Source organism: Lichenostomus cassidix, chromosome W (assembly GCF_008360975.1).
Source record: "Lichenostomus cassidix isolate B80296 chromosome W, HeHo_3.0, whole genome shotgun sequence".
Lineage (NCBI taxonomy): Eukaryota > Metazoa > Chordata > Aves > Passeriformes > Meliphagidae > Lichenostomus > Lichenostomus cassidix.
The window spans coordinates 3799941-3818075 of NC_139510.1; the positions used below are offsets into that span (position 1 = coordinate 3799941).

The 18135-nt window shown below is 43.5% G+C and overlaps 1 protein-coding gene and 1 long non-coding RNA gene across 4 annotated transcripts in view; one reads left to right on the plus strand and one right to left on the minus strand.

The window, feature by feature from the left end:
• LOC146425329 (uncharacterized) overlaps positions 1–18135 on the minus strand; it is a 440420-nt gene that overhangs the window by 221511 nt on the left and 200774 nt on the right. The window lies entirely within an intron of this gene.
• LOC146425331 (CBP80/20-dependent translation initiation factor-like) overlaps positions 1–18135 on the plus strand; it is a 365952-nt gene that overhangs the window by 175634 nt on the left and 172183 nt on the right. For all 3 annotated transcript variants that reach the window (XM_085041609.1, XM_085041610.1, XM_085041611.1), the window contains one exon: positions 12790–12866. In XM_085041609.1, coding sequence (XP_084897735.1) covers positions 12790–12866 — 77 coding nt within the window. The remainder of the gene's footprint in view (positions 1–12789; positions 12867–18135) is intronic.

The following is an 18135-nucleotide window of genomic DNA, read 5'->3' on the forward strand; positions in this document are numbered from 1 at the left end:
CATGCGGGGTGGGTCATTAGTGGCTGATAACAGCTAACGGATGGCCCATTGTCTGTCATCCGGAGTGGGTCATTAGCAGGTGATAGCAGCTAACGGCCCACAGCTGGTGGTAATAGAATACTTAACTACATCAATATTGCAACCTAGGACACACATATATGTTGGTTTTCCATGTTCCACCTCGGAAGACTTTATAATTATTATAATTTTACTAAATTTTTTAAAGAGCTATTAATTAGTGAACAAAAGAATCCTAAGAAAACTCAAAACAAATATTACCTAGAAAGCAGTAGTCCCCCTTCCTAAACCAGGAAGGACAGCTATGAACTGCAAATAAAATATAAAAACAAAAACCTTCTACCAACTTTTAAGTGTAGCAGCGTGTCCAGAAGTATCTCCTTTGTTCTCCTTAGCTCTGTATGTTATTGGTTCTTTTGAATTATGCATCCTCCCCTATCAGAAGTCTATTGGTGTGTACCCCTGTTCTTCTCCCCTCGGACTTTCCCGGGTTGGCTCTCTGGAGCTACCTCCTCCCCTTTTCCCTTCCCTTATAATCCCCTGCCACCGTGTGCTCGTCGTCGCAGTCTCTGGGCTTCCAGTCCCTGCGCCCATCCCCTGTTTCCCATCCCCTTTCAGTGCCCTCGACCCTCACCCAAAGACTCTAATAAATTCCCTGGAAGACCACAAACTGCGTCCGTACGTTTCTTCGTTCCACCTCGTTTCCCACTGAGCTTCTGTCCCCCGAGTCCCGCGCGGCTCCTGCATGCTCTCTCGCCCCAGTGCAGCCCAGCCCACGTCACAGCACAGCCGACTGCCTTTCCGTGGGCTTTGGGGCTTTCGGCTGCCTTTCAGGGATGCAACGCCACATTTCAGCATACCCAAACGTCTCTTATGCAGGGCTGAGTTTCCCATATCCTAGGATTTTATTTTTATTTTACCTCACTTGTTTTAATTATGCTAATCAGTGTGGTAACCCTAACACACCCTGCTCCACACAGGCTTCTTATGGGTGCAGCATAATTGGGGTGATTTGCTCACTAAAATTAAAAAAAAAAAGAAGTTTCTTATGGTAATACAACTATATTTAGAATTAATTTTTTCTTTTACTTTTTTTTTCATTTTTTAATCCCACCAATAATAAAGCTACAGTTTTTGTTTTGTGTCAAAATTAAATTACAACAGTACTATAATCTATTCCCTGAAAAACAGAACATAGCCCTGTTGTAAAAATGTGCTTGCAGGAAAATATTTTGTACGGAAATATTTTTATATTGTGTGAATTTGATATAACACAGGTCAATTTTTTATAGATTTGCCAAGCAGAACAACAATACTACCTATAAAATTCTTCCAACTATATTGAGAAAGATTCTCTGAGCTTTTGCCCCCCTTCCACCAGCACAGGCGCCTGTCTGTGGCTTCCAGGGCTGAAGGCTGAACTCTTAATTCAAATTCAAATTATAGGTAACAGCTCTGGCCTGATGGCTTATCAGCTAAGCATGCATTTGAAACCAGCACAGAAACCACTGAATCATCCCATGAAGGACCTTCACCCTGGAGGGGGCTTTGGGGGTCTCCAAAGACCGCCAGGATATATGGAGCATGCATGGTGCACATGCTAATGATATTAATGACTTCTGAGAAATTATTTGTATAACCACTCCTATCCTGAAAAATGTAATTAATATTTATGATTTTACCTATAACACTGTATCTTTGGGGTACTGAGGTATGTGTTTGGTGGAAACAATTTCCACACATCCGGTGCACCGAATAAAGCAAATACCCACTTCTCTGACTTGCTCTCTAAAGTGTCTCTGAGCTAAACTGGGGCGAATCAACATGTGGATGTAGTCACGAGAAAAACCTGTTTTAGATCCTTTAAAATATGTAAACACACATCCTCAACAAACCTATTCACTTTTGTTCCAGGGTACAATTATATTACAGGAGCTGGGAATTTCTTTGAAACTGAGCTGATTGACACATGATTAATACTGGGGATACCCCTCCTATGGAATTAAAAAAATTAAAACCCGTTGTGTAATTCTATAACTAATTTCAAAACTAATTAAGTCAACATGCAAGAAATATAGTATTGGGGAATCCCTCATATCCACTACCCAATAAAGAAAACTGATTTTTGGGTTCATGGTGTGGGAGGCATTTACTAATAAGCATTGATTTAATGATTGCAATTGGATTTTCATTTTTGATGATTGGAATAACTATTGTATTACTCACATTACTTCTTCTGTCTTTTCTCTTACCAACTACTCTATACATATCACCTACCGTGGGCAACCCATAAACTGAAGAAACATTGGAAGAAAAGTCATTACAATGTTTAAGCCACAGGGTGGATTGTCAGAGACTGAAATGTTATAATTTATGGCTTAAACATCTTCATGAAGGACTTTCGCCTATTATAGCAAAACTGTACAAAAGATGCAGAGAAAACCATCAAGATCCTGAACAGGCCTTCTGACTAAGGCTCACTGCCGCTGATGAAGACAAGGTGAACTCAGGGCTGGGTGAAAGGAACACATTCACAGAGGCATCACATTTGGCACCCTCGGGGTGGAGACCACAGCCCCAGGGATTTCAGCTGCCAGGCTCACACCACCCACCCACCCCTCCCCCCACCCCGGCTCCGCACCAAAGGGTGGGAGGAAGAGAGACTTTGGGTGTGTAGTAAAAAAGTGTCTGGTCAGAGGCAGTGAACGCCCGTCCTTGGCTGCACAGACTGGCTCAGCTGTAGGGCCGTGCACCCTGGGGAAAGCTTATCCACATGAAGGACAGCCAAGGGTGTGTCATGGCCCATCAAAGGTGGCCCCAAAGGGGTCCCCAGACCCTGCACCAGAGATGATGCAACTAATCCACAGTGTTGCAAGGGACAGTGCCAAGACTTAGGTACGTGGGCATTCCCACCTGCCCAAAACATATATTAATCCACTGGATTCTATTATTTTCAGCTTGGTGGCAGGGGACCCTCAACACCCAGGGCGAGGGGATGGAGGGGAGACCAGATGGAAGGGAGCAACGACACGTCGTTGGGACCCCCGGAAGGGTGATTTGTTTCTACCTAACCCCTGCCACTCTCTCCCTGTCCCCCATCCCCCATGTGTTGGAAAATATATCAGATTAAAACATTTGTATAACTTTAGTCAAAGGTTTTGTTTGTCTTTTCCCTGGAAAAAGGAATTTTAGGTTTCTTTCAGGGCATTGTTCTACCAGATGATGTTCTACCATTGTTCTACCAGTCTGGTGGACTCAGCATATCAACAGATTGGGAGTGACCCCGAAGATAACCAGAAAGATAAAATCCATTAACAGAACACCCGCGGGACATCCTCAGGATATGGTGGCTATCACAAATGGCTACCCCAGATGCCACCTCTAGCAGGGCTGAAGACATCCTGGCTCGGAAAGGACTGATAAGAAAAACTGAAGAATGAAGAATCTAATTAGCATCAGAGGCAAGGAAATTCGGATCCAATGAGATACTGAATATCGGGAGTTTGCTCAACTTTGGACCAATAAACACTGACCCAATGCTTCCCTATGTATTTTTACTGCATAGAATATCTGAGAAATCGAGTAAAAGTTGTGTATCCTGGAATGATTCTCTCTGCACACCCAGGCTATGTGTGGAAGAGATGATTTCTGTGGTACATCCTGGCCAGAACAACATCCTGGCTAGATAATAAAGTAATGCCTTGACTCTCTAACATTAAAAATGCTGTTGGAGAGCTTTTCTTTTTCCTGCAGATTCGGTGACAATTGTTGGCGACTCAGATGGGACGAAGCTGTTGATCACTCCACGGATTCCGGGATCGTGAGTCTCCCCCCAGTGCACTCGGAGATTTCATCCGGAGAGACCTCTCAGTCCCCAGAGTCTGGTGAGTCCAACACAAGATCTCATGTTTTTGTTTAAGGCATTACTTTGGGGTAAAATACAAGGGTGACAGTTTAATTAGATACTGAAAAAATCACTAGTGATGTATGTATGTTGTCCCGGTTTCCTAGTTTGAGTCTTGGTGCCGGCCTCCTGTGTCTGTGAGTTAAAGTCTCGGTTGCCTTGGTTACAAGTTCAAGTCTCAGTGTCATCTTCCTGTGTTTCCGAGTTCAAGTCTCAGATTGTCTCAGTTCTGAGTTAAGAGTCTCGGTGCCCAGTGGTTTCGAGTTCAAGTCTCAATATCTAGTGAGAAAGGTTCTCTGGGTTTTGCCCCACCTTCCACCAGCACAGGCGCCTGTCTGTGGCCGCCAGGGCTGAAAGCTGAACTCTTAATTCAAATTCAAATTGTAGGTAACAGCTCTGGCCTGATGGCTTATCGGCTAAGTATGCATTTGAAACCAGCACAGAAACCGCTGAATCATCCCATGGAGGACTGTCACCGTGGAGGGGGCTTTGGGGGTATCCAAAGACCAACAGGAGCATGCGTGGTGCACATGCTAATGATATTAATGACTTCTGAGAAATGATTTGTATAACCACTCCTATCCTGAAGAATGTAATTAATATTCATGATTTTACCTATAACTCTGTGTCTTTGGGGTACTGAGGTGTGTGTGTTTGGTGGAAACAATTCCCCACACATCTGGTGCACCGAATAAAGCAAATACCCACTTCTCTGACTTGGTCTCTGAAGTGTCTCTGGGCTCGATTGGGGCGAATCAAACTGGCACTCCAGATGGGACCCTGACTCTGCTCGGCTGCCTGATCCTGGGGTAGGCAGACCTCCCAGTCGCGACCCTGAATTTTCAGGGGGAGCTCAGCTGTCCTCTGGCTCACGGCGGGAGTAGACTAAGGACCATCTGCACCAAATTAAGGTATTTGCTACTTTTAAAATAAATGCCTGCAGGTACGGGGTGCTAGTCCCCGAGGGTAGGTGGAGACTGGGTCTCCCGAAATTAGTCCCGGGCAAGGGGTTGGACCCCCGGGGTTGGACCCCGCTGTCAAGAAAAGGTACTTTTAAGGGTTGGACCCCGCTATAGTGAAAGGTACCTTTAAGGGGTTGGATCCCACTGTACTACACCATCATACTGTGATCTTTGTTCTGTCTGTCATTATTTTGTTACTGTGATACTGTGTCATTGTTTTGTTACTGTGTGAGTGTGAATGAATGAGACGTGTCTCCGACAGGAAGCGAGAGTGGAGTTGCATCTGCGTTTCCGTTCTCTGGCGACAGAAACGGCCAGAGAAAAGCAAAGCAAGTGGTAAAGAGTGAATGAGTATAAATCATATATAAACCGTTGGTTTGGAGTATCTGGAGGGGGAGCTGATTATATTATTGAAGGGAAAGATTTTAGCTGCTGAATTGAAAACACTCAGACCCCAACACCTTTCTAATATTGCTCTATTTGATTTTGCCATTAAAATTCAGTGTTTTGTGTGTGGAAACCGTTGTGAAACTTAAACTTAGTGCGCGTGTATTAATTGTGAGAGGAAGTGATATTGTCTATTTGCTCGGGTGCTTCTGAAACTTAATGTGTGTGCATGTACTGTGTGTGCAAAATTTTACCTGTGTTAATTGGTATTTTTGCCGGCATATAAATTTATGCGGGGACGCCCGCGAGATAAAAATAACTAATTGAATCTAATAAGTACCTCTTTAGAACTCCTGTGTGTAGCTGCTGAAATATAGTTGTATAGAATGTTGTAGTAGATGGAGCTTGCAATTAAATAAGAGTAAGGGGGAAGGAAAAAGAAGGGAGGAGAGGTGTTTCGGGACCCTCCCCCATCTTGCCTAAAATTTTGGCAGCTGACCCAGGGCGAGCTGCAGTTCCCTGTATCCTCCCCTTTCAGAGCGGCGGGAGCGAGCGCAGAGGTGCAGGGCTGGATGCACAGGCTGGGGGCCTGAGGGGAGGTGCGGAGCCGAGCTGGAGCTGTGGGACAGCTGTGAGCTCAGCACCAGGCAGTCCCTGACCCTGACAGCCCCTGGGGCAGGGCGGCTGTGGGACACACCGATCACCTGTGGTGCTGCTGGCCTTGCCTGCTGAGAGCCTAGGAGGGGGAAGGGCTGCGTTTGGATACTGCAGAGGGAATGTTTAAAAATGTGGATTGTCTGTTAAGAGTTCTGTCTAGGTCACCAGAATGACTTTGTGGGACAATGAGCACCCCCAGGCAGTAGTGCGGGTGGGCGCTGGAGGAAAGGCTGAATAAGCCCTGAAGAAACTGGTTAGAAAGATACTGCAAATGTATGTAAGAAGAGATAAAAGAAGGCAAAAGCAAAAGTGATGCCAAAGAGACACTGAAAGCAAAAATGTCTGTAGAAAAGATATACCAAATTTTGTAATTAACTATTTCAAGGTTAAAATCTCCTGCCTGGGTTACTCTGAGTTGCTGTTTTGGTTTTTGAACAAAGGTTTGCTCGAATGCTTTTAATTCAAATTCTTTACCCTTCAAGCAGCCAGCCAAATTGCCTTAGAAAAAAATGCAAATTAACTGCTGCAGAGGAAAAAATTTTAGAACCGCTGAGGAGAAGGTAGAGACAAGGTGTGTCTCTGAGCCACCATCCGGGCTGTTCAAGCAGCCAAGAACGTGACAATGTGTGCTTAATTCAAATCCCCAAGAGAGTTCAGTCCTTTCTGTATGGTTGGTTGTCATGGCAAGTAACTTTTGCAAAAAAAAAAAGGTGTTGTTCCCCATGCTTTGAGAATTTGACAGCCACTTTTGGAGAACACGGTGGAGTGATGCTAATTTTATAAGTTACCAAATCCAGTGGCTGGCGGCCATTGATTGTCTCAGAATGTAGCCAGAGGCTGGCTGTGCTGTCTGCACGTTGTGCAGCCAAAGCTCTGATGGTAAATGAAGCCCGAAGGCTGACAATAGGAATATACCTCATAAGTTTCACACCAAGCTAAAGATTTATTAACTCAAAGAACATCTGAGTAGATGACCAGTGCAGTTATTGTACTGTGAATCTTGTCTAGTAAAACAAGAGTATTTAAAAAAAAAAAAAAAAAAAAAACCATGACGGTACAGCATTTAGGTGATAAATCTCCAGACCCAGGCTAGGGAAGATTCGCGAGGCACTCCCTGGTCTGGGGAAAAAATGTATTTAGTAGTGAGACTTCAAAAGTACTAGAAGAGTAACAATTTGAAAAATACACTATCATTAATGAAAGGAAGTTAAAATAAGTGAAACATTGCCTCTCACATAGTCAGCTCAAGCAGCAGAGCTGTAAGTGCTTATAAAATCTTGCGAAGTATATCAAGACAAAATAGTGAATATTTTTACTAATTCTAAATATGCATATGGAGTAATATATGCATTTAAGAAATTATAAGAAAAAAAAGGAAGTTTATTAAATTTTAATTTCTCACTTATTAAAAGAATTTCCAATGGGGAGTTAAACGAGGCAAGAATTCATCCTTCTCCCACTCTAATGTGTTATCACTGTGCAAGTTTGTTTTAACATCCTTCAGTGTGTCCTCATCAGACAAAAAGCTGTGTAAGACAAGGAACCACTCAAGCCACAGAAGCAAAAGAACTGCTAACTTCCCTCAAGACTGTGAGTTCTACAGCCAGAGACTCCTCTCCAGTGTGAAACTCCAGACGAAGAGGACACAAAAGAACAATATTGGACAATATAATATGCAGTAAATCGGTTAAAAGCTGCAACGCCAAAATGAAACACATTAAATGGTTTTGGCTTTTTGTATTTCCAGAATAGTGTTATCCACAGTCAGCTATCCTAGCAAAACCTTGTAATAATTGTAATGGCAAGTATGGCTTCAGATGCAAAGGGGTAAGTAAGCCAGAAAAAAAAAAAGAGACAAAGCTATATGAGCTTAAATCTAAATTTGTGAAAATTGAAATATAACAATAACAAAATAATTTCATATTAAAATGAAAAGGTTTCAAAAGGATGGCTGGCTATTCTACTAAGTATTTATAACTGTTGCTGTTTAATGCATATTTGTTTGTCCAGTGTTTAAGAATGCTAAGCCCCACAAAAGGAAAATACTGCCTTTGAAAAATCGCTAAAAGTAATAGACTAATCTGCCAAGCTTTGGGGTCTGCAATTTAAAAGATATTTTTAAATTTAAAATAGCAGTTAAAAGTGCCATTCTTCAGTAGCACATTTGAAGTCCTAGAAAAAGCTCGCAAAATCATATAAAAGGATTCTAAACGTCTGTTGATTTATGTGAGTGGCTAATATTTGTGAGCATATTTTTTCTGTAAATTGAAAGATAATCTAGATTTACGGAGAGTAACACAAAAGACTGAAAAAGAGAGAAAAGATAGCCTAATGGATCACAAGCAAAAACTAACAGTATGAGAGTCTTAGTTATCCTTTATGCTTTCCTCTTTCCCTTCTGCTCTGTTTGCTAGAAATTCTACCAAGGTGAGGAAGAAAAGTACCCCATTTTTCAAGCAAGAAAAGCTATCAGTGGTCCTGATCACTGTCTGGAGCCATGATGTGAGCTGCCAAAACTGGAAAAATTAATGTCTCTGCAACACTTCAAAATGCCTGTGTGTGTGGTGTGTGGGAAAGGGACAGGTCAGGCCTTGCCCGGTGAGACAGTGAACTGCTCCTTACCTCGCCCCCCAGAGCATCCCAGCCCTGCAGTGAGGTCCAGTCATGGACACAGCAGAGGAAGTGCTGCACAGAGCTCCAAGCCCAGCCCTATAGTGGGGCCAGCCATGCACACAGCAGAGGCAGTGCCCAATTTTCACCATCCCTGACTCCAAAGAAACTTGCTAGGGGATGGAAGGCCCAAGAAAGCCAAAAGAATTAACATTCCTCTTAAAATTCTATAGATTCTGTCTTTTTTCTTTTTCTTCAAAATACCAGTAGTGTTGTTCCTCAACTAACAAAGCTTATACTAATATATAAACCCACCAATTTTCAGTTTTGCCAGGTAGTTTATACCCTGGCCCGAAGTAAGTAAACTAAAGAAGAATGTTTCTACCATTGTAGAGACCATAATGAATGCCACTGCAGATGCCATAAAAGCACAGCAAATCGAGATAAAGAGCATCTCACAATTAACTATAGATTTGCTGTATGACAAAAGAGAAAGAGTATGTACAGTTATAAATACAAGCTGTTGCAATTATGTTAATCCTAACTTAAACAAATGTATGTAATAGTTATTTGTGTTATTGCATTGTTATTTACTGTCTGCAATAGTAGTTATTGTTGTATGATATTATGTACTTGAAATTGCGATGCTTATATTCAATGGCAAAAGTATAAACTTAGATATAAAATAGAGAAAGGTATTTACTTTCATGACATACAAGATTTGTAAAGAATTACAAATTACAAAAGAAAAGGGGGGATTGAGAAAGGTTCTCTGAGCTTTTGCCCCCCCTTCCACCAGCACAGGCGCCTGTCTGTGGCCGCCAGGGCTGAAGGCTGAACTCTTAATTCAAATTCAAATTGTAGGTAACAGCTCTGGCCTGATGGCTTATCGGCTAAGCACGCATTTGAAACCAGCACAGAAACCGCTGAATCATCCCATGGAGGACCGTCACTGTGGAGGGGGCTTTGGGGGTATTCAAAGACCATCAGGAGCATGCGTGGTGCACATGCTAATGATATTAATGACTTCCGAGAAATGATTTGTATAACCACTCCTATCCTGAAGAATGTAATTAATATTCATGATTTTACCTATAACTCTGTGTCTTTGGGGTACTGAGGTGTGTGTGTTTGGTGGAAACAATTCCCCACACATCCAGTGCACCGAATAAAGCAAATACCCACTTCTCTGACTTGGTCTCTGAAGTGTCTCTGGGCTCTATTGGGGCGAATCAGTAATACCACATTTAGAAACAGCCTCACTTAGTATTGTACTATTTTTAGCCTCATTTCCTAAACTAGCACGGCTGATGTCATTGGGCTTTGTGTGTCTGTTCCCTCCCTTCCTTTTCTAATCCAATTTGGTACCCATTGGCCACTTTCAAGCAACTTTTCAGAGGAACAGAGATCTTGGAGAGATTAAGCTCCTCCTATTCATTCAGGGAAAATAAGTGATTGGTAAAATAAGTGATAAGGAAGACTCAAACCACAGCCTTCAGTAATGAAGAAGGTTCAGTATGATTCTAAGCTATTAAACAACTGTCTTGGTTTACAATGTAAGGTGTAACCAAAAGTACCTATTCTACTACCATCTACATGAGCTGTTAAAATGGGTGGAGCAGTGTTTTTTATCTTCTCCATTACTCAGCCCTGACAACTCCCTCCAGGGAAGCAGCAGCCACCCTGGAGGGGCCGTCTCTGCTAATGGGCCATCAAGGTCTCCCAGCATGACTCATGGAATTACATCATCCTATTGTGTTGATGCCCTGCCCTGTGGGAGGAACCAAACATTCCTGCCTGTATATAATCAGAGGCTTGGTACACCACAATAGCAGCACCATCACTGGATTCCCAGAGGACAGGAGCTCTTGATAACCACCACTGGACCTCCAGAGAAGGACCAGACCTTGCTACAGGATTACTGCTTTGACAGGACCACATCCACCACTCCATTAGGACTACAACCACCACTTAATCGGACTGCTACCACCACCCTGACCAACAGGGTGTCAGGTCGTATTTTGACTTTGGCGGTTTAAGCCAGTGTTTCTGAACTATTGCCTTTATTGTAATTTTCCTATTAAATTGTAATTCTGACTTGGAATTTCTCACAACATATTTGTGTGGAGTTAATTCTTTCCTCTGGTTTGCCCTCAAATCAGCACAGCATCAAAGATACCACACAGAATTAACCATGAGGTGTTTGGCTGCAGGAAAAGCCTAAGTCAGACCTGGTTAGCTAGGGAATAACTCAATTACAGCCCTGTAAGAGCACGTCGACAGCTTCCCCTACTCATAAGCTGCCTCTTATTAGTCAAAGATGGGCTATCTTTCAGTGGTGAGTTGAGATCTAGTGAGCATGAGGAGAGCTCTTTCTGGTGCTGGTTACAGGGACATGAGCAGAGGACCACAGAACAAGCATCTTTGAGCAGATCCTTGTTGGATGAAAAGACCTGCAGAAAAGCTCAGACAACTTCATGTAATGATGACCCCTGTACCATTGCTATGAAGGATCATGTAGGATGCTGTGACTGGTGTGGCACCTCTGTGTGTTAAGGGTCCTTTAGTGAGAGAGAAGGATAAATTGCTCACTGAGAGTGGGTACTACTCTTGAACATGCTTTCTAATGCCTGTGCTAAACTGTATGATCATGGTGCATCTGATTTTCTCTAAAGAGTTAAAAGTGAAGAAAATTGAAAGGGAAACTACCTTCTCAGGAAACACACTGCAGCCAAAGCAAGGTTCAAATAGGGACATGCAAGCAAGCAGCAGGACTTACCAAAGGGCTTGGTGAGTTCTTCATGGCTTGAAGTCTTGAAGAGGGAAGGTGTCTAAAGTGGAAGGCTCCAGCTGCTGTAGGGTTGCTGCAGCAGCAGTTTCTCCAGGTTCTTTGCAGATGGTCAGGAAGGATGGTCATAATAAACCTTGTTGGTCTTAGACTTGGGGATACCTTCTCTAGTCTGCAAGGCTAAATTCATTACCATTCCCAGCAACTTTTCTCTTCCATTGCATTTTCCACCAGAGAAACTCAAAATATTATTATCTCAGCAACTACTACTAAAATTAACTGTCATCTTTAAAGGCTTTTCATGCAAAGAGAGAGAGACTTTTTCTGAAGTCGGTGGGTTATTTTGTCATGCCAATCTGACAAAGCTGCTGCTCAATGAGGCATATCCCCACCCAGCCCTTGCCTTTGCCCATACTGCTCCTTCATGGCCCCACGTGCATGGTGATTCACCAGCAGTGGCTGGAGCTCAGAGGCTAAGATAGATTGAGATGGAAATAAAATTAATGACTTTTACAGGGCTTTTATTTCCAGCTGGGGAAGTACAATACTGCATAAATAAAATTCATTGTGGTTATGATAGCTCTGTGGTCCCTGAAAAATAAAAAAAATACTTTGCACTTGCATAGTGCCTTTCATCCAAGAGCCTTGGAGTTCTTTGCTCACATTAACAAAGCCTCGCCATGTCCATAGTAAGATGGTAAATACAGCATCCCACTTATCAGATAAACATACCAAGTCAGAGCACCTTCAGTGGAGAAGAGGGCATGACAGCAGCTTGAGTCACACACAGCTCTTACAGTGTCTTGGCTTGGGCAAATCATTTAACATCCTTGTCATCTAAGCTGTTTCCAGTAAAGTGGATGCTGCCTGTCCGTTCCTCAGGGGTGGGATGTGTTGACTAGCTCGTGCTGGGCAGGCTCATTGAGGTGCTTGTGATGTGGTTGTTGACTTGCTAACGGTGTGGGAGCATAGTCCCAACAGACCTGATAGCTGTAGCATCTGTTGGCTTATTCGGATATCCTCAAAAGGCTGCTGAGCATCATCCCTTTACAGACATTTGTATAGCTGGGTTTTAGATAAATATACAAATGAAACAGCCCAGTGAAAGTGGGTGGTTTAGGTGCACCAGTGTCATGTGTGAATTAGGTGAATTCCCTGTCAATGGTGTGTATTGGGATCCATCCATTCATGGCCGAGCTATTTGCTCCATGTGGTTTCTCCCATACAGAAATTGCAGATAACTTCATCTCCTGCTCATTGCAACAGCCCTGAGAGGGTACAAGGCTGTGGTCTTCCATTCCTGCTTCAATAGGTTCTGAGATGTTGTAAGGATGTTTGGATGGCAACTGTTTCTTTTATTACACTCACATGTTGAGTGTACAGCTCTGTCTCGCTCTGACCCCTTCCATATTGATGCCTTCTGCCTCTTGAAGCTGATCACTGCTTTTCTCTCTGTTTTACAGGGTTACCATTCGTTGCCTCATGAAGCAGAAATTGCACACACCAAAAAACTGTTCAGAAGGAAGAGAAATGACCGGAGGTAGATGAAATCTCTTTAATGTTTTTTTTTCTAAAATCTACTCTTCTTTGTTACATATTTTCTCCCACTGTCTCATGGAGTGTCCTTGGACAATACTGCTCTTTAGCAGCTGCCAGCAGTGGGTTAATGCATAAACCCTTATTTGAACACTAATGTCTTGAAAATACAGTCTGTCTATCCACCTGGTTTGTCTGGGTTATGTCCTGATGTGTTGGTATTACTTGGCCCGTTTTTTTGTAGTGGAGGGGCCACAAAGATGGCTCCTGTGAAAAGCAGCTGGAAGCTTTCACCATGTCCAGCAGAGCCAATCCCTAATGGCTCTGAAGATGGACATACCGCTTGCCAAGGCTGGACCAATTAGAGATGTTGCTTACTCCTCTGTGATAACATATTTAAGAAGAAAATCAAAACAAATATGCACACAGTTTTTCTAGCCAGAGTAGGAGGAGGAGGTGAGAACATGTGAGGGAAGCAACATGGAGACACCAAGGTCAGTGGAGAAGGTGGGGGAGGAGGTGCTCCAGGCGCCAGAGCCGAATTTCCTCTGCAGACCGCGGTGATGACCATGGTGAAGCAGACTGGCCCCCTGCAGCCTGTGGAGGTCCACACGGATGCAGAGATCCACTAGCAACCAGTGGGGGAGGTGCCCATGCTGGAGCGGGTGGATGCCTGGAGGAGGCTGTGTTCCACTGGGAGACCCGGTGGAGAGAAGGGAGCCCTGCTTCCAGGCTGGAGCAGCCTGTCTTTGGAGGACTGCACCCCTTGAACAAGTGACCCATGCCACAGCAGTTTTGGGAGGACTGTCTGCCCATGGGAGGGACTCATGTTTCAGCAGTTTTGGAATGACTGCTGCTTGTGAGATTGGACCATGCCAGAGGAGTTCACAGAGAACTGTCTCCCATGGGAGGGGCCCTACAGAGAAGCAGGGGAAGGACCCTGAGCTGCGGAAGAAGGACCTCGGTGATGAACTGACCCAAACCCTCACACCCTGTCCCCCTGCGCTATTAGTGGGAAGGAGGGAGGGGTTGGGGGGAAGAATGGTGTCTTTAAGGGCTTATTTTATAAGCCCTATATTGCTTCAGGAGTTTCCTAAGGACCTTCTCTTCCCTTTATACTTATTCCAGCATAGCCAGATCCTCCCACTTATATTAGAAGAGGCAGTTGGCAAGGTATTATCTGTAAGAGCTTTGAGTCCTTGGGACTTGCTTCTCTGCTTTCTATTGAAAAGCAAAATTTGCTGACATTCTGGGTTGCCTACAAAGTGGACACTGTTTGGTTGAGAGGGGGTTCCAGTGAGCCTCAGATGCCTGTCTGCTAAATAGGCAGATGAGTTCCTGTGGCATTGGCAATTTCAATCCTTGAGTCAATTTAATTGGGTCAATTGGACATTTAATTGTGTAAATTGCATATTTAATTATGCAAGGGCATATAGAGTCCTTTATAGGAATTGTGACTATGGTTAAATGTGAAAATAAGTGGGAAATAAGGGAGTTAGTTGTACATGCAGCTTTATTTCTGCCAATGTGTTCTGCTGTGGTTTAGACAACTGTTTCTAAAACCAGAAGTTTGCAAGGTTAATGTGATTGTACAGGAGAAAAGGTGGCCAATATTTTGTCCTAGAATTAGCTGAAATCTCTGTTTGAACTGTGATGTCTCACAGGAAGGATTTTCAGACAAGTCCTACAGACACCTGTAATAGTAGTTGGAGTGTGTCCTTTATTCTACCCATTGCTTCTTGACTCATGAACAGCCATGATGTAGCTAACTCTGTGCATGGTTTGGTTTTCCGGAATTTTACCAAGCGATCAAAAAAAACCAGCTGAAAAGAGTTTGCTCAGGTATCCTAGAAACATTATTTTGTGGGCGGGGCAGTTCTTCAGCAACAAACTCTGTTTCTCTCCTCTTTGGGGCTCTCTCCTTTTTCCTGTATGAAATTTAAAAGCCAATTTAGTCTTGTGATTTAGGAAAGAAAAAAGGTCTTGTTTCAGCTGGGTTGCAGCCCTGTGATCACCAAAACGTGGTTAAAACCAAGCTGAAGTCTGATTGTATTGCAAGAACAAGCCAGGTGGGCTTCCTCACAGTGCTGGGCTAGACTTGCCAAGAAATTGCAGTGAAAGTTGGAGGATTCTGCTCCCATTCCAGTTCACCGAGGGGATCTGTTATGAATGGAGACAGGAGTTTTGATAAGTTTCTGCCTTTTGCCTAGGCCTTTGACAACTGGCAGTTAGCTTATTGGGGTGGCCAGCACCCCAAGACACCAGTCTTGTTTGCAAATTCTTTAATAGTGGCCAATTAGGTCTAATATAAAATGAAATAACAGAGTAAGAAGGTAAGCAAATTATATACTACACAGAAATGAAATTTAAAGAAACCAAACAACTACTAGTAGATAAAATACAGTGCACAAAAAGGTGCCTATTACTACAGCTAGCAAAGAAATAATACCCTTTAGGAACCAACGTATCTTACCAATGCCAATTTGGTGGTGGAGTACACCTCAGAATCCTTCACTCAATTCTCGAGAAAGTTACCACAAAGTTGCATCCAAGCTCCAGGAAGAAGGCTCCTCCACGCTTCAGGGTATGTGTAGAAAGCTTCTACCTCTGTGATAATTTGTGTCTTTTATAGTGTAAAAACAGTGGGTTTTGGTCACCACGATGTTTCCTTTTATGTCTTTCCACATCTCTTTCCCCATACCAAGGTGTTGACTCTTGGTTGGAATTCAGACTTTAGGGCACTAGGAAATTACCCCGTGCTGGGCCTTCTTGACCCCTCGCTGGGCCTTTTCATATGCCAGCTATTTGTGAGGGAAAGAGGGGGGGGGGGGGAATGTCCTGCCACAGGATCTTTTTCTGCCATCTGAAGAGTGCATGATGCTGAAGGAAAGGATACCTTCTGCCTGAACCCCCATTGTCCAAAACTGAGCTGGACCAGAGACATGGAACTGCATGTTGGTTCTTCCTTCCCATCCAAAAAGCAGCCAGTTGGAGGGATCCCACCAGATGTGCATTTCTATTTCTTTTTCTTTCTGGTCCCTTTAGATAAACCATCAGCAGACAGAAGCATTCAGCCCCCCAGGGCATCCCTGCCTCCTGCACAGATGGCAAGGAGAGATAGCAAAAGAAATTGCCTTGGGCTGGGGTTGGAAGACTGAGGGGTGAGATGCAGCCCAAACCTAGTAGCACGGATAATATCCCAAGAGGAGAGACAAAAGCCTTAAAACCCTAATTGATACAGAATCATTCAGGGGAGGAGACATGGGGTTGTTTCAGCCCTAATCAGTCACAAATGAAATAAAATGGAAAGAGCAGGGGTACGCAGTCCTGCCCAAGTCATTCCCAGTGCTGTCAAAACTTAGAAAAACATAACTTTAATTGCAAAAAGCTAAGAAGCCCAGGTAGAGGAAGCTGGAGTGAAGCAACAGCCTCTTAAATAATTGTTTAGCAGAAAAGTCATGGTCCCATCCCCTAGACTTTGGCTGGGGACCTCAGCAGCCCTCATCTCCCCATGCCATGTGGTTTGACGCTGGAGGTTTTCAAGGTCCCCTTGTCTCTGCAGTGCATTTGGGACTAGGAAGGGAGTTTTAGTCCTTATAGTGCTGCTTAAGTTGCCTCCATAGAACATTTGCTCCTTAAAATTGATTTCTAGCAGCAAATGGGGTCTCAGAATTGTTATTTTAAGAGAAAAGTATGGTAGAAATAAGGGGGAAAAGGTGGAAATAAGGGAGGAAAAGGGAACAGGAAAAAACCCCAGACTGCATTGGAGGAATTCCTGCATGGAAAGGGTAGTCAAACATTGGAATGGGCTGCCCAGGGAGGTGGTGAAGTCACCATTCCTGAAGGTGTTCAAGAAATGACTGGATGTGGCACTTATGCCATGGTCTAGTTGATAAGGTGATGATCAGTCAAAGGTTGGACTTGATGATTTCAGAGGTCTTTTCCAACCTAAATGATTCCATGATTCTGTGATTATGTGGAGCACAAACAGGTTACAAAGCTGTTTATACTTAATTGAAGTGCTATTGCCTTAATGTCCCAGGCATCATTCTGGGAGAGAAAAACTTCATTTCAGAGCTAGTAGAGCCACACAGGTGGTATAAACATCCCTCAGGGTGAGATTTTATGGCCAGCAAAACAATTGTGAGTTCTGTGCTTTTTGTTTTAAACTTCATCTGGATATGGAGCAACTCAAGACTGCAAGGCTGTGGATGGGACATTGGAAATGGGGAGGCTTGGGAGAGACTGAGCAGAGACATTTGGTGGTGCAAGGGTTGGGAGAGGGTTAGGAAGGGTGGGTAGCAGATAAGGATGGGAGTAGGGTTGACATGCAATGAATTTGCAAGAAGAGAAGATGTTGTCCTGCTCCATTGGTTAGAAGTAGTGATGCATTTTTAGCCCTAAAATCACAAGCAAAACAAGATTAAAATTATAAAAAGCAGTTACCATTTATTGAGGGTCCTCCAGGTGCACTTATGGCGGAATGCACACGTGATATAGGGCTTTGGCACTTTTATAAGTTTAGCAAATTATCATAATTAACAAGAATCCCCAAGTAGAAGTACAGTTAATGAAGTAATTCCCCCCTTGGTTTGGCCCCCTTCTGAAGCCTCCCCCCTTGCTTCTAGCCCCACATTATTTATGTCTAAATACATGGGAAAGTGACATAGCCTTGGTTCACTGAAGAAGCAAGATTAGAATAGGATTCCAGGAATGTGTTTGTCTAACAAAGTACTGGAGTTAGCTTAAGAAACTATATAATTATCCAGTAATAGTCTACAGAGCTACAATTATATGAAAAATATATAAAAATCAAAAATCTTTTGGCATCAGCAGGTGTGGCCCCAAAGCCCTAACACAGTTAGGTCTGGTTTTCATTGGACAACTTTCCCCCTTCTCCTGAAGGCGATGAGCACTTTGCACTAAGCAGCGCCACAGACCCCACAAGCAATGCCTTTACAATGTGCACTTTCTCTCCCCCCTCAGGATCTGCCTCATCCAAGAAAGATGACACATCCCAAGTGACCATGATGGGCATCCTCCTGCCATGTGCAGGAGTCATTGCTCTCAAGTGGACATCCAGCTTGGGTTGAGGAGTCAACCCCCAGGCTGACCTCTGCTCTATGCACAGGTCCAGCCTGGTTGTAGTTGACCTTCAGGTTAGCTAGTACTGTATATAACTCAGCTATTATTAAAAAAGCTGATAAAGCACATTGGTACCGAGACATCTGCCTATTTTTTTCCAGCTAGTCTTATAAATAATACCAATTCCT